The 24,538-nt window shown below is 39.4% G+C and overlaps 4 protein-coding genes and 1 pseudogene across 4 annotated transcripts; 3 read left to right on the top strand and 2 right to left on the bottom strand.

Moving 5' to 3' along the window:
- The first annotated feature begins 3,028 nt into the window (after positions 1-3,028).
- On the top strand, positions 3,029-8,237 carry LOC117637214 (RNA demethylase ALKBH10B). The gene is made up of 7 exons (XM_034372054.1): positions 3,029-3,928; positions 5,820-5,950; positions 6,076-6,193; positions 6,566-6,667; positions 6,819-6,934; positions 7,107-7,261; positions 7,377-8,237. Exons 1-7 carry the CDS (start codon positions 3,382-3,384, stop codon positions 7,849-7,851), a joined length of 1,644 nt encoding a protein of 547 aa, XP_034227945.1. The 5' UTR covers positions 3,029-3,381; the 3' UTR covers positions 7,852-8,237.
- Positions 8,238-8,896: 659 nt separating this feature from the next.
- On the bottom strand, positions 8,897-10,983 carry LOC117638263 (BSD domain-containing protein 1). Its single transcript, XM_034373398.1, has one exon. The coding sequence runs from the start codon at positions 10,815-10,817 to the stop codon at positions 9,162-9,164; it is 1,656 nt and encodes a 551-aa protein (XP_034229289.1). The 5' UTR covers positions 10,818-10,983; the 3' UTR covers positions 8,897-9,161.
- Positions 10,984-12,603: 1,620 nt separating this feature from the next.
- Positions 12,604-14,477, bottom strand: LOC117638870 (probable galacturonosyltransferase-like 4). The gene has a single exon (XM_034374025.1). It carries the CDS (start codon positions 14,379-14,381, stop codon positions 13,344-13,346), a length of 1,038 nt encoding a protein of 345 aa, XP_034229916.1. The 5' UTR covers positions 14,382-14,477; the 3' UTR covers positions 12,604-13,343.
- Positions 14,478-18,465: 3,988 nt separating this feature from the next.
- On the top strand, positions 18,466-20,878 carry LOC117637030 (exosome complex component RRP4 homolog). The gene is made up of 7 exons (XM_034371778.1): positions 18,466-18,702; positions 18,823-18,924; positions 19,035-19,080; positions 19,215-19,304; positions 19,767-19,832; positions 19,934-19,999; positions 20,242-20,878. Exons 1-7 carry the CDS (start codon positions 18,548-18,550, stop codon positions 20,695-20,697), a joined length of 981 nt encoding a protein of 326 aa, XP_034227669.1. The 5' UTR covers positions 18,466-18,547; the 3' UTR covers positions 20,698-20,878.
- Positions 20,879-23,487: 2,609 nt separating this feature from the next.
- LOC117638675 lies at positions 23,488-24,254 on the top strand (annotated as a pseudogene).
- The last annotated feature ends 284 nt before the right edge of the window (positions 24,255-24,538 follow it).

A 24,538-nucleotide genomic window follows, 5' to 3' on the forward strand; every position in this document is an offset into this window, starting at 1 on the left:
TAAATTGCGTGAAACTTGAGATTGAATTTGACTTTTCTACAAAGTGCTTCTTGTGTGGGTCTTGCGAGCATGAGTCATGGGATGGTCTCCATCCAAATGGCGCCCTTTTTTGGACTCTACTTTTTACGTGGACCGCCCAATTCTCATGTGCACCTTCGATTTTTTTTTGCTAAAAAGGTGAAATCGAATCATGGCCCTTTTTCCCCACTATTCAGGTCAGCTTAAGCTTTGGCTTGCCTGCAAACTTGGTCACGCAGAGTTATTTTCATTTTATTACCATTATGCCCATCTCCATGTAGAATCTGATAAAGGTCGAATCCTTTAAAGTTAATATATTTTAACTCTTCACTTCACTTAAAGATGATGGCTTTGTCATCCTTTTAGCAACAACTGCTTTATATCCTAATTGGAGAAATTAAAAGTGTAAATTTTTTTTTCCTCAATAAAACACTATCACCGCCGCTGATATTAACCCGATTTTTGTAATAGTTACTCTGCTATTCCTCAATAAACACTATTGCTTTTTTTTTTTTTCTTAAAAAACTTAAATTTATTCATTTTGCACCGTTAAGGAAAGTGACAAGTGGATATTTATACCAAATGGAATTATTTAACCCTTCTTTAATAAAGAAACTTCATAAAAAATATATGTTAAAGTGCGTAGGTGACACACCTAAAAATGTTCTTGCTAAAAAGATTTCATACCTAGGTTGAAGATATATATTTTTCTTTTTAACAGGTTGGAGATAAGATACTCAAATGATAAACATTTTCTTATCAAGGGGTTTAAAAGATGTAATGTGTTTTAATCAATATCATACATTTATATTGTAATTCATTAAAACACATATTTTGGATCAGATTAGTTTACAAGTGGACAAATTATTGTATGATATTGGAATACAACGACTACGTAACAACGACCTTATATCGAGAATATTGAAATATATAATACAAACATTAAGGTCTATCTCATATGACATTCTAATTACGATTGAAAATTAGAATATGAGTGACCACATTTAAGAATTTGAATCTCTTTCTCATCCTCATGTGACTATAACGTCAATCAGATATTGTATTGTTTTTGTTTTCTTTTCTCTTATTGTGCATTATTAGTTCGGTATCTCTCTTAAACATAAAGATCTAAACTCACATCACATGGATGACAGGTAAACGTCAAGCTTATGAAAGAAGCTGCTTGTTTTGTTTTCATGCAAAAATAAAGAAATTAGACAGCAAACCTTTTGTGCGAATAAGAAAGGTTCTTGCACAAAAGAGAAGGGAAAAAGGAAAAGCACTTGAGGCCAAGCCGAATGGCATGTCAAGTGGGTTGCTTGCTTCAATGTATAAATAGCCGGCTTTCGTTGGCACTGTCTTTTATGGTGGTAGCAACTGCTGAGAAGCCATCGTGCACCACTCCATATATAATCTGTCCATGTCTTCCATGTCGTATCAGGCATAAATACTTTCATATTCCCGTTTCATTCTTCTCTATTTCTCTATCTCTCTCATCCCGTAAGTGGCATAAGGACGGAGAGAGATAGGAGAGAAACAATGAAATGGGCAGAGATAAGTTTTTCTGATGGGGCCTCAGCCCTTTTAGCCTTTAGTTTTAGGGCACTACCTTCCCTTCCCTTCCCCTTGGGACCACGCAACTTTCCTTCCTCGTCTACAAGCCAACAATAGAGTCATCTCAATGGACCCTACCCACCCAAACGAACCTTACTGGTCATGGGGTTGCTGCCCCACCACCACACATGGCATTTTTTTGGTCGTCTCTTGTCATTGATTTTGTTCTGCCTACCTAGTGATGTCAATTGCCGAAACCTTTTCTCCTTCACTTCGATGCCTATCTTATTTTTTCTCTTTAAGCTGAGTATACATAACCAACCCTTAGGTGAAAGAACTCATTAATAACTAAATGAAATGCAAAATTAGTTATGGCTGTTATTTTTGGCAAGTATATGGATTAAATGATCTAACTAAATAATATACACAATTTGTATGATCAAAATGGATACTCATTATGATAGAACTCACTTGAGCTTGAGTCTTAGATAGAAGAGCTCATTAATAGTTGTTTGCATACAATTGGTTATGATCGTTGTGTCGACCGTTGTACACAAGTAGTTAATTAGTTATGACCGTTTGTGACCGTTTTATACAAGTAGTTAATTAGTTATGACCGTTGATTGTATGATTAGCACTTAATTATATGGACAAGTTAGTAGTAACTATTAATGCGGAACCCTAGTTCTTTAGTTACTCTCATCATATTAAGATGGGTTAAGATAATATTTAATATTAGTTACGTGATTTGAAGTATAATTTACAATCCTTCTCTTCTTCGTTTATGATATCTTTCGTTTGAATCCCTTAAAATTCTTACCAATGCTCATAGTTTAGTAGTATTTATCTTTCCAATATTAGAACGAGATCTTAAATTTGAAGCATCTCTCACTTAATGATCATTCGACCACAAATATCGTATAAACATTATTGGATCCTTTAAACCAAATCATAAACTATACATGCATCTGCAATACATGTTGAGTGAGTAATTGAAAAATCTACCCGAATATTTGATAAGACTGTAATTATGAACTTGGCTATAAAATAGTGAAGAGTTCGGCAAATGACCAAATTAGGAGTTGTAAATTTTACTGCAGACACTCCTGATAGTAACAAAACAGCTACAATTTAAAGAATTACGCGTTCTCAATTAGTAAAATTTGAAATTAAAGGAAAAAGAAACTAAAATGGAGATTTTTATATATATGGAAATATAAATATTGGGGGGGGGGGTACTAACCGCTTTGACCGCAATGCCAGACCAGATCAGATCCGACGGTCCAAGAATTGAAAATTAAAAGGCCTTATTTTTTCCTATATTAGTCTCACCTGTGCATGAAAATCCCCGCCAGCCAAATATTGCACGTGCCAGATAGACCTAACACATTTGGGGGAAGGCTATTTCGGTCATTTCGCTCTACTTACCTTCCCAGCTAGCTACAGTGCCCTAACCATCCTTCCCCTTCCCAAGCCATTTAGCCAACCAACCCAACCTTCGCTTCCATTGTGCCACGTCAATCGACCTCGAGCTTGCCACGTCAACAGTGGTCCCCACCCACACGGACATGCCACACTCGCTCCTCCTCCGAGTATATATAGTCCCCACCCACAAAACCCCTCCAAGTGAAATCTCCCTCAGCCTCTCTCTCTGTTTCTCTCTGCGTGATTTATTTTTCACCGAAATTTTTCACCGAAATCTCGACCGAGTTAATAACTGAGAGGAACACCGGTGCACAATAAAAACGCGATATTTCGGTTTCGGAATACGAAAAGAACACAGTTTATTTCGGGCTCAGAGTGACATAGATGGCGATGGCGGTTGGGCCAGCTGCGTCGCCGACTGATGGAGCCGCTCCGGTGCTGGGACCCGCAATGATGCATATGCAGATGCCGGCGCCGGCGCCGGTGGCGATGGTCTCGGACTCCATGGCGAAGGACGCTATTATCGGGTGGTACCGAGGCGAGTTTGCGGCCGCGAACGCGATCATCGACTCGCTCTGCGGCCACCTGACCCAGCTCAGCGGCGGAGGGGCAGAATACGGCCCCGTTTTTGCAGCGATACACCGGAGGAGGATCAATTGGATCCCGGTGCTCCAGATGCAGAAGTATCACTCAATCGCCGATGTGATGGTGGAGCTCCGAAACGTCGGAGCAAAAAAGGCGGAGAAGGAGAGTGAAGAAAACGGTGAGGTTTCAGGAACCGATGAAAATTGTAAGAGCGAGGAGGCTAAGTCGTGTTTGGACGAGGAGAAGGAGAAGGAAAATGAGAAAGTGGAAGAAAGTAATGGAAATGACGCTGCCGACGAGGCTATCGAAGAGGAGGCTTCTCCAGATAGCGAGATTACTGATTCAGGTAAGTAATCTGATTCCTTTTCTTTAAAGATATGATTTTTATTAAATAATTCTGAATTTTGATACGAAAAGGTATGATTTTTATGTTTGATTACAATCGATTTTTGTGAATTTATGATGAAATACTGTGTTTGTTTGACTCAGTACTGAGGGAGATTAGCATTAGCAGCATGGCTCTAAAGCTTTGATTTTGTTTGTTTATTCGATTTTTTGTTGATCAGATATCTGTCTACAGGTGTGTTTGATTTTCCGATTCTTCAAAAACGCGAAGCTACGTAGCTGTAGCTGAGAAAGTACTGATTTTACAGTTTTCTGAAGTTAGGCCCGTTTGGTTGGTGAGAAAACGTAAGGAGAAGAAATGAAGCTCTGTTTGGAATTTGGAAAACTTTCCCCTGTTTGGTCTCCGAGAAAAAAAAAAAAAGATTTTGTTAGATCATTTTCTCTGATTACAAACATATATTATTATTTTAATAAATATAAAAAAAGCCAAGCTTCCTTTTCTGTCCATTATTTTAGGAGGCAAATGAAAACATGTTTTTCTCCATCAGATCCGAGATTCAAAGCCCGTTTTCCATTTCCTCTGGCTTTGGCTTTGAATTCAACGTTCCGTTATAGCCAGTGATAGATTTCTTTTTGACGTTTCGATCCCTCTGATTTTAAAGTTTAATCTCTCTGTTTTACAAAATTCTCAACCGGAAAAATGAACAAAAATAAATAAATAAATAAATAAATACATTTTATATGGTTTTTTTGTGGCCGGTATTTTCCCGAGGTTTTAGGGGGGTTTGAGATTCTCGAGGTGAGGGAAAGGTTTGGTTGCACTCGGTGTCACAGTTAGTTTCGGGGTTGGCGAATCGCCTTTCAACTATCAATTGATGTAATGACCTCGAGATGCGTGCCGTTTGATTTAATTGTAGGCGGCGCTCGATCAGAGCCGTGTCTTAATACACAGTTGACGTCACGGGTCCGTTTCGTTGATTTAATCAGAGGGTGGGTAGGTGGGCTTTGACAAAAGTTCGGGTGGTCATTCCAACATTCAAATGTTTTTTCTTTAGTCTGGTTGTGGGCCGGACTCGCTTGATGTTTACCGAGTTGCTTTACCGGGTCAACTCAGGGGTCATTATGTTTGGGCAGCCGAATAAGCTATTCGAGATTCGGATATGTTGAGTGGTGGTGTTGGGTAGCTTTTTAGTGTTTTTTTGTTTGTTATTGTGTCCTGCCTCTTTGGTCGAGCTTGTTGGTGCGCGTGGTGAGCAGTGAGTGAGTGATAGCTTTTTGCTTGCTTTGTTGTAAAAGCACCAATGAACGGCATGTTTGGATTTAAGTGAGCATTTATATGGTATTGCAAATCACTTTTGTTATAGGGTATAGGGTGGTGCCAACCATGTCATATAGCCATATTCACCCATTCATTGAACGTTGAAGTGATAGAATGCACAAATGCATCATCTCGCAAAGATGTGGAATTATTTTATCAGTTTTGAAAGGTCTAGTCTTGGAAATCATTTAAAAATAAGTTATGGGTATGCATTTGGCGAAGATCCAATTTTAAAAACTGAACTAAAAGCTATGTGGATGGGAGTCACTGGAATGTGTTCTGTTTCAAAGCTTTGTGTACAATAAATGTTTATTGGTTACTTAATGCTATTGTGATGTTTTATAGACTCAGGTTTGATATAAACTTGCATCATTTCTGAATAATAGCTATTTCGACAGACTTAGATAAATGCTTGTTTTCTTACTTAACTTTACCAACTGGTTTTTGGATCAGTTCTCTGTTTCAATGATTATTTATTTTTCCCTGACAAGCTATTGTTTATCCGTTATGCAGCAAATGAACACAGGTTTTCGCGTTTGTATATTCATTTGATTATCTACTGTTTTTACTGCAGGGTCTCAAGAAGCACAGCTCAATTCAGTAAACGTGGAGATATGCTCTAATCATGAAGAATGTGAGGCCCGTCGTACCGAGATCAAGTTGACAAAAGGTTTCTCTGCAAAGGAGTCAGTCAAAGGGCATATGGTGAGTTATTTATATAATCTAAGATCACTACAGAAGATGGATGTCAAAGAGTTCTTTCTGTGGTATATTCTGCTAAAGGAAGACCAGGTAGCTGTTACTGACTGACGGATGATTGAAACTGGCAGGTGAATGTTGTTAAAGGTTTAAAGCTATATGAGGACATATTCACTGATTCAGAGCTCTTTAAATTGACTGACTTTGTAAATGAACTCCATGCGGCTGGACTGAATGGAGAGCTCTCAGGTAAACTCATCCCCTTTCATTTGAACCTCATTCTTGTTACTCAACTGACTTTATGCACGTTGTAATTAATGCTGTTTTGATAGCAAGATTTGGTAAGCCATGTAGTTAGACTAATTTGAACCTGTATAGTTGATCATTTTTATTATAGTTTTTTTTTGTTTGTTGAAGTCTTGTGTATTGCTCTATTATAGGTTTTTCTAACATACACCATTCCAATGCGATCAGATGCGTCACCATTTTTATAAAAAAAATCTTTCAAAGTTTAAGCCCTAAATCATTTCTATGTAACAATACTAATGAGAGTAACTGGTAATTTTATACATTGTTGGTAGTCATACAAAAATCTAATTCTATCTTCCCGATTGAATACAGGTGAGACCTTTGTCTTATTCAACAAGCAGATTAAGGGAAACAGGAGAGAGCTGATTCAGTTTGGTGTTCCAATTTTTGGACAGATCAAGGAGGAAACTACAAGTAATAATCGATACTAGTAATACATACTACAACTATCTAATAAATTTGGTTCAATTTGTCAAAATTTTGGTTTGGTTCTTATCAATGATGCAGTCTATGCAGTGAATACTAAATTCCAAAGCTAACTTTAATTTGACATTTGTCTTTGTAGGCAATATAGGGCCAATTCCAGCTCTTCTCCAAGATGTGGTTGATCACTTTGTACTGTGGCAACTAATTCCAGAGTATAAAAGACCAAATGGTTGCATCATCAACTTCTTTGAGGAGGTATTCTATGTTTTGCTGCATTATCATGTTACCTCCTCTGTTATTGCTTACTAGAACATAGCTGCAAAGAGGGCGCTTCACACGATTGGTTTGTGTTATGAGTCTTGGTTTATGTACTTTTGGTTCAATTTTAAGAGACAAACAAATGAAATCACAATTATTTCTTGTGTAGGGAGAATATTCACAGCCATTCCTGAAACCACCCCATTTGGACCAGCCCATCGCCACTCTTCTCCTCTCTGAATCAACGATGGCTTTTGGGCGCACCCTTCTGAGTGATAATGATGGGAACTACAAGGGGCCGCTGATGCTCTCACTGAAAGAAGGGTATGTATTCTTAATTCTTTTGAATTTCAATTACATATCTATTAACTGTGGCTGTGATTGGGATGGATCAACTCATGGTGATGGAAAGCACAAACATTGAATGTAACTTCTGCAGGTCTCTTTTAGTTATGAGGGGAAACAGTGCCGACATGGCAAGACACGTCATGTGTCCGTCTCCAAATAGAAGGGTGAGCATCACATTCTTCAGAGTTAGAGCAGACTCCAACCAATTCCAGTCACCACCAAGTCCAACACAGAATGGTGCCATGACTCTATGGCAACCTGGCGTTGTGAGTCCATATGCAGTGCAAGATGGAGCTCTCAATGGCTATGAGGGAATGGATGTAACGCCCAAATGGGGTGTCCTTCGGGCTCCAGTGGTCATGCTGGCCCCAGTTCGGCCTATGGTATTGAGTCCTCGAAAAGTTCCTCCAAGTGGTACTGGGGTTTTCTTGCCCTGGACTGTGGGAACAAGAAAACCAGCAAAGCATCTCCCACCTCGTGCCCAAAAAGGACGGCTTATGGTGCTCCCATCCCCGCCAGAAACACATGCGGGTGAGTCCACTTCTGAGCCAGGCATCAGTGTGTAATGGAAGAGCATCGGTATGGAGTTAGTCAGAGGCAGCCCTGGGTCCAACGATATAAATCAGAAAAGTTAGCATTCATGTTCACATCCTTGTTCTGCAGGAGTTTTCTTGTTGTACAAACAGAGCCTAGGTGCTGTTAGAGGAGTCTGTTTTTCTTTTTTCAATTTGCTTTCCCCCTTATTTTCCTCAGTAAGATTAGGGTGCTAGCGCGATGGTTACAGTACTTTTCTGGGATGCCGATCATGTTAGGGCTTTGGAGGTAGTTGAGCATCAAGTTTGTGGAGTGTGAATTAGCTCAAGTAAGGAGCTGAATTTTGTATTAAGTTAATGCTAAAGGATTTCATAGACAGGTTATATATTATTTTCTTTACAGAATTCTATTTTCTTAATGTCCAGATTTGTGAATTAGCATCTGAATGTTTGATCAATTTTCTTTTGAGAAGTTCTGCTTCTAATCTCAATCTCAATTGCCATTTGGAAACCAATACTGTATTATTTTTTCCAGGTTCCTCGGGACAGAGGGATATTCAGAACTATAATTGAAATTCAGAAAGAGCCATTACATTCAAACCAAAAACAAACAAATTACAATTTTTTTTTAATTAAAAAAAGAAAGAAGGAAAGCAGAACATGAAAACCACACCAAAAACAACCAGAGAGTTGAAACAAAAATGACTAGAGAGGCATCAACATCCTCCACAAGTGGGGTGGGGTCAAATATGCATGTTTTCCGCAGGACACTAAATACCAATGTAAATTTACATGTTTTCCGCATGATACTCAATATCAATGCCACACCAAGGAGTCAAGGACAAGGGATTAGGTTATAATCATGCACCAGACTTTTCTGTTGACAGTGAGAAGTCAGGATTGAATTGTTTGTTTCCCTGGACATCTTTTGTTTAGTAGTGTTAAATGCCATAGAAGAAACACTTCATACTTGGAACTGGGAATAGGACATTACATACTCACACAATACAGTTTTATTCCAAACATATACCAGAATATTTCCAAAAATAAGAAAATGCATAACAGAAGGCAACCAATGTGTCTAATTTTTTTGCCAAGTAATGGTCACAATTCACAAATTAATGAAAAGTAATGCTTTTATAGACAAGGCTGGGTTCAAGACTTCAACTTGACAAATTCAGATGCAAAGGAACATACTTGCATTTTGAACCAACTGATAGAAAAGAAAAGAACAAAGAATTCCCCTTGTACATTATATCACACTTACAGGAATAGATTTTGGGGAGAATACAGAATTTAGTGCCCTAAATTTAAAAAGCAACAAGTTTAAATTCAATTGCCAATCAAGGTTTAGCTGGTTCATCATCTTCATCCTCGATATCCCAGCTCAAGTCTTCTTCTTCTTCTTCTTCAGCAGTGCTGAGCCGCTTCCGCAGGTCAGCTTTATTAGAACTTCCACTTCCAACATGGGTCACCTTCTTTTCATCAATGCTGCTAAGATCCTCAATCTCATCCCAGCCAAGGTCTTCTTCCTCCGGCGCAGAGGACCGGTTTGAAACAACCGAAGCATCGCCAGATTCAAGAGCCTCATTCTTCCCCTCCAAAGCCACTTTCTCCTCAGACTTCGATGGCAAATCTTTCTTCCCAGAGTCCCCTTCTACAATAACTTTCTTTTCAGTCTCCTTATCACCACTCAACTTCACAGCACTATCCTTCTTCTCTTTATCCATTTCAGGGCTCTTCCCTCCCTTCTCATCAACAACACTGGAAGAAGTCCCAGCAACTTGAGATTCCTCAACAGAGCTGCTCTCTTCCTTGACATTCATTTGCTCAGAATCTTTGCTGACCAACTCCCTATTTGCCGCTAAATCACCCTTCTTCGACCCCACATTAGCCTCTTCACCCACACTGCTCACCTCTCCCACATTAGAGGAACTCTTGTCACCAACCTCACTATCAACCTTCAAGTCCTCAACTTTCTCAACTTTACCAGAAGCAGCCCCTTCAGTATTTTTCGCTGAATTGGCTTTCGACACCACATTGCTCACACTTTCATCATACTCTTCATCATCAACATCCCAACTCAATTCCTCATCTTCTTCAATCGAAATTGCCCGCTTAACAAGATTGGCTCTAACATCCTCAGCTTGCCTGAGCTTATAAACCCTGTAAAAGTACCTACACCAAAAGGTTTCATGATCAACACTACTTGGAACGACCCTTTTGTAAATGCTCTCCATAGCTCCATTTTCTTCAAACAGCCCCTCAATTTCTTCACTTTTGTCTTCCAAAACAAACCCTGATTTCCATTTGTTAAATTCATCCAAATCCTCAGGTTCCTCACAGTAAGTTCCGGCGTCACCTTGAATCGCACGGACCTGAACGTCAAACCTACTGTACCGTTTCGAATTCAAGCCCTGCTGAGAGCTAAAGCTCTGATTGTTGGGATCGGAGGAATCTGATTCGTGATCAGGGGCGAGGATCGCGTCCGTACCTTGAGAGATGATCTGGGCCGTCCCTTTCAAGACGGTGTTGCCAAACTCATCAATGACGCTCCCAACTGTCTCCAACGACCCCTGAGCCACCTCGATCTCTTTCTTCAGACCCGACCCGAATTCCTGGAGGTCGCGACGGTAGGTCTCGATCACCGACTCGGATTTGGTCGCTAGGGTTTTGATAAGATCACCAAACATCCACCCGCCACTATTGCTACTTGGGTTTGGATCGGGTTGGCTTGGTGGGGATTTCGAATCTGCGTCTTCTTGTTCTGGGTTCTTACGAGACTCGGGTTCGGATTCGGATTCGGATTCGGAATCCGGATTTGGAGGATCTGGTTCATCAGAGAATACGGACTTGAAGAAATTCATGGACTTTTTGGGGAAGCAGAGAGATTGAGAATTACCAGAAAATGGGAGAGAGAGAGAGAGAGAGAGAAAGGTTGGAGTAGGACTGAGGTTATCGAAATGGAAATTTAGGAAAAATGCCTGAACGGTGCGCATCAGTGAGGGTGGATTTGAGGCTGATATATGGGCTCATCTCAGCATGCAAATAGCAAATTGATTGGTTTTGGATTGCAGGCCCATCTATGTCTATGGGCCTATGGATTGTACCACCATGGGTCTATCATTTGTAGGCCCATTGCACTTGCAATAGATTACCCAAAATGAAGTGGAGGCTCCCTTAATAATAATAGCCATCCAATGAACAAAAAAATGTTTAAATTTAATAATTTTATTATTATTGGACGGTTGGATTGAACTCCTCAACATAGCCTCGCCAGTATAGAAACTTCCCGAAAATGGTGAGATTTTTTTGCAATCTTTCATAGGTCTTGTAGTCTAGACCATATTCCAATTGACAAGCTATAAAAAAGCATCTCAAGTCTCAAGGTTTAAGGAAGTATGTGAAAATAACATTCTTCCCTTTGGTTTGGATTAAAAGACAAAAGCATTCATTCTTCCATCAAAGTAACATTATTCTTTACTTTTGGTTACCATGTTTCCAAGCATGGAATCACACACACATCAAATCATCCCATCACTTTTTAGTTTGTTCAATACATAGAAATCCCCATCTCACCATTTTGAGTCTCTAGCTAGGAGCTCTTCTTCTCTAGCGTTTTCTCCTTTGAAAACCAAGCAAACAATGCAGGAGAAAGGCAACCCTTCCCAGCCTATTGGCATCTGCCACAGGCTCATCACCTTCATCATGAACAGCCACATTGCTAGAAGCCTTGTCAAGCGTGTGACCTTAGGCCATCCAATTCCTCAAGACTTACAGCCTATGATCCCAGCAGCCGACCCTAATGGGGCTGGTCAGACTATGTGCCTTCAGGCTCTCCAGACACCGGAAAACGAATCAGTTTTTGAGATTCAAATTCACTACAAGCAAACAGATGAGGACTTTGAAGAATCATGGACCCAAGTGGACAAGTTGGGTCCAATAGAGAGAACAAAGGAGGCAGAGATTCAAGACAAGGGTCCACAAGAGGTGAATTCGAAGCTCATTTCCACAGCCACATCCCAACCAAAGGAGCCAAAGAAGAGTTCGAGCATTGAAGATGTGGGAGAGTTAGAGAAGGAGAAGAACAAGAAGAAGAAAGGAAAGGGTGTGATTAGTGGTGAAAAGTTGACGCTAGCAATGGAGGTTGAAGATGAGATTTCAAGGATTGGGTTGAGGCGTGTAAGGCCACTCTTTTATGTTGCACCAAACATAAATGAAAAATCAGATGCGTTTATTCGGAGTAGAAAGGAAGCTATGAGGAGGAACTATGGCCTTGAGCCAAGGATATCTTAGTCTTCTTGGCTACATGTGGCAGTTGGCGCGGTGGCTCGCGGCTGGGGTTGTGCATCCATTGGGTAAGGTTGTCACGATGATTAGGTTGCGAGCAACTATGGTGAAAAGGTTATGCTATAGTATATGTATCAAAATAAAAAGATTAAAGTAACAATGTTCATTGAATTTTATATAAAGATACATTATATTGAAGGTTATCTTAAAAAGGATTCGGATTTTAAATTTTCTAGCTAAGATCTACTTAACTTTTTTCCTCTATCCCTCTATCCGGTATCAAATGCATAAGGACGATAAAGTGGGCATTCTAATATATTTTGTTTTCTTTGTTTTCTTGTAGTTTTATATATTACATGCTCATAGATAACACACAATGTTTATCTTTCAAAACCCTTTTTCTTTTTCAGAGGTCTGAAAAACCAAATCATATCAGCATTCACCATCGAAACTGCTAGGAAAAAGAACTATAACACGATGACAAAAATCAGAAAATTGATATGCAGAATATCCGAGACTGGATATTTTCTAATTGAAATTATTGAGTGGCTCCCATCAAAATGTCGCCAATATAGTAAGTAACCTAATCTTGGTGGTATAAAGACTTAAGCTTTTGAATTAATTTTGGGGGCTCAGTGGCTCATCATCTCATCAAACTGTAAGACGCTACAAGAAGGTACAAAAAAGACTATCAAAATTAAAACAAAAACAAAAACTACGTACCAAAACAATGTTAGGCTAAATAAACTTAATAATATACACTCCATATATATATATATAGAGAGAGAGCAATAATGTTCAGACGGCCGCATAGAAACTCTGGTAAGAGGATCTTCTGGTGATTGAAAGCTATCATACCATGCCGATAACATTCTCAACAGAAGAAGAAAAAGAAAACTCAAAATAATTTGCAGTCTTCCTCCATGAAATCCTCTCCTCCAAGTATGAATGGCCACAACCATTATAAACAAATATAAGGTTCTTCCCCTTCTGTAATTAACCAGCTTCAACCCCAAATTAAGTTACTTCACAAGTCTTACTTTCCTTCTATAATTTTTCTTGAACTTTTTTTCTCCTTAATTGGTCTAAGATAAATTTTAAAAAAAAAGGTATAGCACTTACCCATTAATCACCTTCCTTCTCTTCTAATTAATTAAACTCCCTTATCCCCATATTGCCCCAAATTGATCCAAAGCTCCACCTCATTACTCATTGCATATATCTTCACTTTCATCTCATTCTTCCAAGTAATGAGCTGATGAACGGTAAAGATCATATGGGGCCCAAAGATGATCAACGGTGCAGGGCTTTCTTGAATCTAACCTCAACCAGGGCTTCCCTTTCCCACTCCAATGCAACAGGCTTATAGGCCCAGGATGCAAACTCCTACACTTGCCTTCAAGATTGTCCCCACCAAGCCCATGTTGGTTCCACCTATGATCCACTGCCCTAATATCCCCAGCCAAAACCAGCAAAAAAGGTGGCAAAGACCCCAAATGGTATATCCTCTTTTGCTTTTGCACTACCATCCACTCCTCCATTTGCTTTGTGTACTCTCCTTGTCTCCATTTTTCCACATCCACCACCATAACCCCTGTGTTAAAATAGCAAGGCTTTCTGCCTTCAAATGTCTTGGAAAACATTTGGTCTGACCAGAACGATTCTGTGAAATATTTGGAAAAGTTTGCGTGACAATATTCTGGTGCAGCCAGTACCTTGCCTTGCAAGTCAACCTTCCATAACTTTGCTACATCATCCACAACCACAAGGTCTGAGTCTAGGTATAGAACCCTTTTCACATCAACTGGGATTATGTCAGCTAGGTATATGCGTGCGTAGTTTAAGGGTTGGTCCAAGGCTTGGCGTATAGACTTTGATATTTTTCCACGAACCCTATTGGAATCAAAGCGGTAGACATTGAACTTTAGGTATGGGAAGGCGGATTTGATGTTGGAGAGTACCTCAGGCTCGAATCTGGCCCAGAGAAAGTGGAACTCAATGAATTCGGGGCACGTTGAATGTTGCAAAATCGAAAGCACCGCGCCCATGGTGCCTCTTAGGTAGTTAGAGTCCAGTGTCATGGCAATGTGGATTTTCTCTGCAGGCTGGCAGGCATCCCCATTTCGAAAAGCAGGGGCTTCTCGGAAGATGGCAACATCCGGGGAGGGTTTCAGAATGATGCCAAGGCGGATACCTGCGGTGGCGGTAGCGAGGGTGATGAGGGGGAGGATGAGGAGGAGCGACAGGAGGCCACGAGTTTTCGCAGAGGCCATCCTGCCCTTAATGGTAACAAAAGTGGTTTGGGGGGTCAAGGATGAAGAGGAGGACCAGGGAGAGTGGTAGCCATTACTAGGCTGGTTGAGAGAAAGTTTAGGGGGAGAGGTTAGAAACTAATGATTGTTATACAAATATTCGGTGGGATTGTGAGGAAGAGAAGATTCCTCGGAGGCTTTTGTAATAAGGTTAAGGTACCACCCCATGTCACAAAATCATGCACATAGCTAGGCCAAGTTATCCAAAATTATCAATGTTACGTAATTAATTTTATTTCTTAATTTGAATTTTTTAGTCCGTTTGATATCTACCTTCCATATTTTTTTTGCCTCCTTATCCTTAAAAGGGCAAGAATGCCAAATTTTGACTCATAATAACATCTTTCGTGCTTGGACTTTCATAAAGATATTCTCTAGTCAAACAATAATCAAAAGTTTTTGACATTCATAATGGAAACTTTTGGGCTTTTTTTTTCTTGCCTCTTTCTTTCTCTGATCAAAGATCATGTGCAAGGCAAGTTTTAATTAACAAGGATACATGCTTAATTCCTAAGCGCACGCCAAGTTTTTTTATATCCTTTTTCGGTTACAATACATAGCAGAAGTACTTCCTACATAAACAGTTCTAAACGAACTTTAAGCTCTAAAACATAATAGTAACTGTAGTCTGTAATAAGCAACATAATATATCAGTACAAAAAATGTAAACCTTTTAAAAAAGATAATAGAAAAATGCAACCAATATTTGGGGCTTGAAGTTCCACAGTGTCTGATTATCAAGGCCCCGCCGTCCATTCCAATGTGAGCTTCCTTTTGTCATTTGTTTATTGGGTCTAGAAATGTGGAGAGCCTTGGGTCCATGCAATGATATAAAAACTCAGGCTAGGTTTCAGTTAGGGGTTTTCGTCTCTCTCTTCCACTGTGAGTTCCTTTTGCTGATTTTCATATCTATATAAGTCCAGATGCTAGAATTAAATTGCATTAATTACCCATGAAAAAGAACAAAAGGCAATAACTGAATAATTAAGGGAATCCAACTCCTAGTTAAAATAGGAAACTGATTATTTTGTTGGTTTATGGAGTGTTTGTAGACTTATTTTATTTATTTATAATCAGAATTGTAAAACATCCAACATTGTTGGTACATTGTTTAATGTTTATTTGTGTATATATATATATATATTTTTTTTTTTGTGTGGAGAAATATTTGTATAATATTTATTTGTTACTTGTTACTTATTAGTGGTTGTTTTAACGATTTCATAATGGAAAATTCATTTAATGTTTTATTTTCTGAGGCCCAATCCTAATCAAAATAATATATCTAACTAGGGCATTTGGTTTTATTAGTGTTTTAATACGAGGCCCAATTGATAGCCCATCTCTCCTTTTGTTTTTCCCATCAACAAAAGCCCAGGCCCAAGTCTAACATGAGCCGTCTCCAGCCCCTCCCTGCGACCTATCATGATTCATCTTCTTCAATCCTCATCTCGCCACCCCAAAATCTGAGCCACCATCATCATATCGTCCCTGACCTTGGAGATTCCAAAATGGCGTTTTTTTTTCTGGGTCAGAATCGCCCAGGCCGCCTAGGCGGCCGCCTAGCGCCTAGTCGCCACCTAGGCCGTTTTTTCGAACACTGCCTGAACATCAGAAACCTCCGCATAAAATAGTATATTCTTATAGCTTCCTGATGCTAATTCCTTGCCTAAACTCCTTGAAACACTTCCTCATAGGAAATCGTGCCAGCCCACCCGAAAGCCATTGTTCATGAATAATTTCTGCATTCATTTCCTTGCACTAGTCTAGGGAAGAAAACATGTGGTGCATTTCTTTCTTGACAGAGAAAAGCAATTAAAACACTTGAAATAAGCAAACTGACGTTGATCCCAATCTATTTCAGTCAGTTTCTGCCAGTGCCAACCAAGTAGGCAATTCTCTCAAGAAAAAAAACATGCGTTCATGGCAGAACCAGTTACAGTGTGCAACAACTTGCCAATGTCATCAGAGGGAGGCCCTACAACAACATACTAAAATGATGAATTCCCTACCCTCCATAACACAATCACCATCCGAAAAAGACAACTTGCAGACAAGTATACTATCTTCCTGGACAATCATTATTGAAGATGCAGAGCTTGAAAATCTTGTTAGATATCCTGCACTGAATGCATGGCCCGTATACTAGGCCGACTGCCGTTAAACGCAGACCTAAGCACGCAGACTTCGCTGTTTGTGGACTGAACTGCCCCTCCACAACTAAATTGACCAACTTGAAATGACAGGGACCAACGTGTTAAAAGTGGAAAGTGAGGGTTTAAGCACACGCTACCATTCGTCTTCCGAGCCACCACCATCACCTGCGCCTTCACCTCTCTCGCTCTCTCTCATGGCTACCGCTTCTCCGGCTAAGCGAGTCGGCACTCACAATGGCAGCTTCCACTGCGACGAAGCCCTCGGCTGCAAGGTCTACAAGTTAGTTAAGTAGCATCCTAGTTCCTTCAGGTTCTGATTGATAGATTGCTTCGAGTCACTGTGATATATTGGTATCTTAATTTAGTGTTTTAAAAAGCTTTCCCCTTTGTGTGTTCTGTACACTACACACAAATGCATGAATTTGCTTTTGTAATTTTTCTGACCTTGTGGTATTTGTGAATTGTGGCACTGGCATGTGTGCTGGGGGTCTTATTCAAACTATTTGGGCTGCCTGTATTAGCCTAGGCACTGGATCCGGAGCGGATCAAGTTAATCTGTATTAGCAAAGCAGATGTGCTTGGAAGTGCTCAATCAATTGTTTTGTTGTGGTTTGTCCTTAGCAAAGAGAAATGTGTGAGGGAGAAGCGAGTTATATGAGATCATGCTAAGCGTTCCATTTGTGCACAATATTTTCGTAGAAAACTGTAGGAAATAACTTGCTGCTGTGGGGGCAATGGCTCCCATTCTGCTACGACAGAGCAATGCGTGAAGCTTCTTCAGTGCCTGCCTGCTGCTGTGTTTGCGCCTCACTGGCTCACTCTTGCGTTTGGGCGGGATGGTTTTACATATAAAAACTGGTCCTGCTTTGCACTTGGCGTCTTGGCCCAGTTTCCCTCCTACCTTTAATTTAATTCAACTTCAATTCTTGAGATGCACTAATCTCAACCATTCAATCAATATCCCCACTTGACTTCATTTCCTGGATGGCTTGGATTTGCACACTAATTGTAGTAATAGCAGGGGACTTCAAAACATTTAATTTCATCATTACAGGCAACTGACCCAATTTAGGGCTAAATGAGTAGTTCTAGTGCATTATTGTTGAGTAATAAAAGGTAGGTATAGGAGTTTTTTTAGGTTCATAAATAAAATGGATTTATTACATGTTTTGCACTTATATACTGAGTTTCGGTATCAATATCGATTGGTAAAAGTGTACATTTTATTGATGACTACAAAGAAAAAGTTCAAGTTAATCCATTTCACACTCATTTCGATAAATTAATTATCAAAATCTAATATAGATTAGTATGGTCTTATTCCTTGTAGCAATATATAAAACACCCACACCCCGAATTTAAGTGTATAGATTAGTCTGATCTTATTCCCCATAGCAATCCACACAAAGACAGAATTAGAAAGTAAAAAGGTGAGTTCCTTTTGCTGATTTTCATATCCATGTAAGTGCAGATGCTAGAATTAAACTGCATTAGTTACCCACTAGCCTCCGCGCCTGCGAGTGGTTTTTTTTAAAGTTATTTTAAAATTAAAAAAGATAATAGGTAGTTGTGTTTCATAAAAATAAAATACATTATTTGATTTTTTTTCAATTTAATTTTTTTAATATGAAAAGTGTGAATTTACCATATTATCCTCATTTAGTTAATAATTTTAATTCATAATGTTTGTATTAACCAAGAGCATTTTTTAATATTTTGAATATTTCATTATTTTCTGTCTTTTATTTTATATATATAAGATAATAAAAAAATGCAACCAATATTTGGGGGTTGAAGTTCCACTCCCTCTGAACTTAGCAAGGCCCCGCCGTCCATTCCAATGTGGGCTTCTTTTTGTCATTTGTTTATTGGGTCTAAAAATGTGGAGAGCCTTGGGTCCATGCAATGATCTAAAAATTCAGGCTAGGGTTCAGTTAGGGGTTTTCGTCTCTCTCTTCCACTGAGAGAAAGATGAGAGAGCTACAGCTTTCGTTGAACCAAACCCAGAAGGTTCGGCTACAGAGAGCTCTCGAAAAGCTTGAGTCTTTGTCTTCAAAGGCCAATTCCAATGCTTCTGTTACTGTCGCCGATTCAATCCCTGTTAACTACGAAGACGGCCTTCTCAAGTACCTCTCTTCTCTCTGTCTTTAAAATGCTTGGCATGAATTTGAACTTGGGTTTTCTGTCAATTTTGGTTTTTCTCCGTAAAACCGTTTCTGGGCAACTCAGTTTTCTTGTAAATTCAGGGGACATGGGACCTCTGAATTCAATGGTGAAGTTGTTGCCACCGTTTGCGGTATCGTCGAGCGCGTCAATAAGCTGGTCTATGTGCGTGCTCTAAGGGCCAGGTACTCACTAATTCACTGTGTTATTTATTTATTTATTTTTTCCGATAATTTTTATAGAAACTTTGCTCCTTGGTGCTTATGGAATTATCAAAAAACAAAAATGATGGTAGGTACAAGCCAGAGGTTGGAGATATCATAGTGGGGCGTGTTATTGAGGTAAAAGAAAGAAATGCGTAACCCCCTTTTAGTTAATTTTGTTTAAAATTTGATTATTGATGCTTTGTTTTCTTTGTTGAGATATGTTTAGTTTTATGGGTCTTGTTATAATCTGATAATTGTTTATTGTTCAGGTTGCTCCAAAGCGTTGGAGAGTGGAGATAAACTATAGCCATGATGCAGTGTTGATGCTTTCTTCAATGAACTTACCTGACGGCATCCAGGTATAGCTGTTAGCCCGAATTGGTAGCATGCATCAGTAGTGATAAATTTCCTTTACCAGAGAAGCAAGCTAACTACTAATGGTGATATTGAAGATATTGACACAAAGCACGGAGTTCTGTTCTATAGATTCATGTAAATCTGTTAGATGGTCTGTTTTTCTTTGTTTGAACTTTCGTTTATCAATCTGAAGGCTGACGCAAATTGTGAGTTGGAAGTATGGAAATTCTTTCCTTTTGATCCTCTAAATTCTGTTTCTTTAGATAACTAGTGGATATTCCACTAACTGGGAAAAGATGCATGAATATCAGTATTACATGAATATAGTTAGAGAGCATCTTTTGGCATTTACAAGGGAAAACACATTTGAGCAACTCTGATATTAATTCTAATATAAAACGTAAGGAAAATTGCTCCATTTTCCCTTCTATTCCCCCGTTTAAGTTTTACTCTTTCATTGCTAGAGGCGACGAACTGCTCTGGATGAACTCAACATGCGCAGCATTTTTGAGGAGAATGATGTCATTTGTGTAAGTCCTCTAACATATATTACTGGCCTAATCGAATCATGAAAAAAGAAAGGAATAAGTTAAGAACTGATCCAGTGTTGCAAATACTTGCCCTTTTCCAGGCTGAAGTTCGTGGTTTTCAACATGATGGTTTACATCTCCAAGCAAGAAGTCAGAAGTATGGAAAGGTTTGTCTTTTTTTTTTTTTTTTTTATGTATTGACTGTTAGAAGGATGCTTCTGATCATTATCTTACTTGAGCTTGCTTATCTTGCATTCTATTTAGCTGTTATGGGATATTTTCGTCGTCATTATTGCTTCCCTCAATCAGTTTTAATTTGCATTGCTTTCGTTGCATCCATCCGATGTGGTCCTATGATTATCCATTGTTTTGTTATTGGTTTTCATTATGATTATAACCTGCATTGCAGCTTGGAAGGGGTCAATTGCTGACAGTCCCTCCTTATCTGGTGAAAAGACGCAAGCAGCACTTCCATCATTTAGAAAACTATGGTATTGACCTGATAATTGGCTGTAATGGATTCATCTGGGTTGGGGAACATGTTCAAGTGACAGACGATATGGTAGTGGATCAAGTGAACAAGTCTGAACAAGATGATGCCAAACCTGATGAAAATTCCATTAGTCCCGAAGATCAAGGGAAAAACTACACTCGGCAAGAGACAAGAGAGAACATATGCAGGGCTGCAAATGCTATCCGCGTATTGTCTACTTTAGGCTTCAATATTACTGTAGAAGTAATCACGGAGACGGTTGATTTGAGCACTTCTATAAATGTTGCTATACATGAAATGCTCGGTTCAGAGTTCTATGTTTTGGTTGCAGAGAAGGAGTCTGTAAGGCGAAGCATGACAAAAAAAAAGTGATGACTGTGTGTCCACTTTTGAATTCTGTTATAAGAGAGTTGTTCGTCCTTAATCCTTTTCTTTTATCTTTATATTTTACACAATCAAACGTATTTTTGGAGAACCAGTGAACAGAAGAGTTATACTCCATCCAATCTCATCTCATTAAATAGAGGGATGGCATCCTCTTCGTCTATCGAAATCATAGTTGTCCAAGACACTACGTTGCGATCATCATGCACTGAAAGACTAATTTTGCATCTTCAGTAACCTCACACTTTGAATGTGTCGAGATCAATACATTACAAACTGAAACATGACTTCCGTATCCTGATTTAATTGTCAAGCCATGTATCTGTTTCCCAAGTTCTCAATTCATTTCATGACCGCAAGCTGAAACTGCACTAGTAAATGAGACATGATCTAACCCCATCCCTTGTCCCACCATCTCAATAAAGAAAAAAATCGCCTCAAGGCCATGATTTCCCTCTTGAGAGTAACCTGATAGTATTGCATTCCATGAAACCAGATCCTCATTCGCCATTTCATAAAACACACTCCTAGCACAAAAACTTCACCATCTAAACCAGACTTAAATATAAGAGAATGCAGTTGTAATCCAAATAGAAAATCTTCATGATCCGCACAGAAAGCAAGAATCGTAGTATAAGTCACTGGATAAAAAACAACTCCATTAAAATCCATCCTAAGAGCAAAATTCAACGCACCTTCACTTGTTCGAAACCCCGAAAGAATACTATATCAGTATAGCACATAGTCTCAAAGATAAGTACGGGACCATCAAACTGTCCAGCTTTGGTGTACGTACTCATCAAATAATTTGAAATCGTAGTATACGAAGCAAACCCAGAAGAAACTGCAAACCCGTGAATTTGGCATCCGGGCTTGGGGTCCCCTTGACAGGCCTTGACAGCAAGGGTAACGGTAACTTCATCGATGTTTTGAGACAAATGTAGTTGAAGTTGCTTACAGAACATGTCAAGGGCTCTAAGGGTAAAGGTAACTTCATCGAGTTCGTTTCTCTGTCTCTTCATTTCACTAGCGCACCACATTCCTCTGCGAGTGCAAGCTTCGTCTGTCTTCATTTGGAACAAAAAGGAGGCGGCCAGACCCGCCCAGGCTGCCTAGGCGCCTCCTAGACCCCCCCTCGCCGCCTAGAACCGCCCAGGCCTCCTAGAACCTCCCAGGCCGCCTAGGGGCCGCCTAGAACCGCCCAGGCCGCCTAGGCGCAGCCTAGGTCCGCCCAGGCCGCCTAACTCCCTTATAGCATCAGAGTTGTTATCTTTGTGGAGATTTCAATAGCTGAATGACATTTGATGGTTTTTGTAGAAAGAGTCCACTCCAATCCAATCAACGCAGCAGCTGAAACGAAAGAAAAAAAATCGAAGCTTGAGTTGAGAGAGAGAGAGAGAGGCTCAAGACCGAGCCTTTGTAGCTTGGAAGCGCTTACAGAGAAGCATCTGTGGCTGCGAGCGCAAGCTTCGCGTTCGTTTTGGAATATATTTAACGAGTATAGCCGAGCAGCTATACCGTTAAAATATTCGAATATGTTCACAAAGTATAGCCGCACGGCTATACCTCGAAAATAATATATTTAAATAGTATAGCCGCGCGTCTATACCTTTAAAATATTCGAAATATTCAAAGATTATAGCCGTACGGCTATACTATTTAAATATACAATTTTGTCATGTTTTTTTAAAATTCCACTTTAGCTAATTAGGATAGAGTTATTTCTTCAATTATTTTTTTTTTATACCGGTGATATTGGGGAATGAGAATTTAAATTCTTTCCGATACCTCCCATTCCTATGATTTCCAGCTATTAGCCCATTATCTGTCCAGATAATATAAATGTTTTGAACTGAAGCACCCCTATGCAGATATATGAATGAGCTAGACTGGAAAAGTAAAATATCTTGTTTTTTGAATGTGCCTTAATTTTATGCTGAGATTTTTCTTCTGTTTGGATTTTAGGGTTACTATCTTGCATCAGCTTGTGAATTAACTCGACTTGATTCAATCACAAAAGCTCCTGTTATCCATCACTTCTCAGAGAGCATATCCGGAGTTATGACGATCCGCTCTTGCAGAATGCAGAACATGTTCTCCAAGGAAAATATTAAACGGGTTTAACCCCAATTTACGTAGGGATTTCCACAACAATGGGTCCAATGAGTGGTTTGGTTTCCGTATAGAGATGCTTGGGAGTTTAGTTTTCTGCATTTCCACTGTATTCATGTTCTTGTTGCCAAGCAGTATGATAAAGCCAGGTACATCCTTCTTCTTCTTTTTGGTGCGACACTTAACAAGATGTCTTATGTAGCACTTGATTCATGGCCAATTATGATATGGGATGCCTGAGTGTATAATACTTAGCGTATCTGATATAAATTAGCATCTTATTTTGGCACACCTGATATAAATTAGCTGCTGTAGATGAGTGTCTATTTCAGAGATTTGGCTAAATCAGTTATTCCTTCATGGTGCAGAGAATGTTGGTTTAACCCTCTCCTACGGACTGCCCCTGAATGGTGTGCTGTTCTGGGCCATTTATATGAGCTGCTTTGTCGAAAATAAGATGGTATCAGTTGAGAGGATAAAACAATTTACAAACATCCCATCAAAAGAAGCATGGGAGATATCAAATCTTACATTCCATGAGCTGCTACACTCTACCCATTTGTCGTCCCAAATGGTATATTTGTAGTACATCTTCCATGGCTAGTTGTCATTACTTGGTCATCTCCATTACCTTGTCTCAAGCTAAATAAGCCCTGTTCCTTTTGATATCGTCCAAATAAACCTTTGGTTCTCAAAGGCATTAGTCCAAGCATTCACGGGGGTGAAAAGATTGGTGTTGTGGGTCGAACAGGAAGCGGGAAATCAACTTTGATCCAAGTGTTCTTTAGGCTGGTGGAACCTTCAGGAGGCAAAATTATCATCGATGGGATTGATATAATATAGCCACAATAGGGCTTCACGATATCAGGTCTCGCTTAGGGATCATTCCTCAAGAAAGAACCTGTCCTTTTTGAAGGAACTGTGAGAAGCAACATTGATCCAGTTAGGAATTTATTCAGATGATGAAATTTGGAAGGTAAAAAACACAATGCTATCTGGTTTCCGGATTACATGAGAGAGTAACCCATAGCCTCAAAAAACAATAAGATTGAATTATACAATTTGTTTGTACATGTTTGTCATCATTCACTCACTTACATGAAACAATGCTGTATGTTTATTCACATGAAATCTTAATTTTCTTGTAGAGCCTTGAACGCTGCAAAACCTGATAAACTCAATTCTTTAGGTACTGACTGTTTCCATCAAATTAAGTGGCTGATGACTGGGACAACTGGAGCATGGCGCAAAGACAGCTTCTCTGTTTGGGGCGAGTTATGTTGAAGCACAGCCGGCTCTTGTTCATGGACGAGGCCACGGCTTCAGTTGATTCACAGACAGATGCTGTAATACAAAGGATCATCCGAGAGGATTTTGCTGCATGTACAATAATCAGCATTGAAAATTCTCTTCTCTCTCTCATGCGCAGTTGAAGTTGGGTTTTAGAAATCAATTGCTCATCTCTCTCATGCGCAAGAGAGAAAAAACTCATCAAATTGAAGGGTCTGCTAGAATATTTAAAAATTCTATTTAAAGCGTATAGCCGCGCGGCTATACCTTCCGATACTTTAACTTATAGCCGTTCGGCTGTACGCTGAAAATATTATATTTAAAGAGCATAGCCGGGCGGCTATACTCTGAAATTATTATATTTAAAGAGTATAGCCGCGCGGCTATAATTTTCAAATATATTCGAATATTTTAACAGTACAGCCAC

This window comes from Prunus dulcis, chromosome 8 (genome assembly GCF_902201215.1).
Source record: "Prunus dulcis chromosome 8, ALMONDv2, whole genome shotgun sequence".
In the NCBI taxonomy this organism is placed as follows: domain Eukaryota; kingdom Viridiplantae; phylum Streptophyta; class Magnoliopsida; order Rosales; family Rosaceae; genus Prunus; species Prunus dulcis.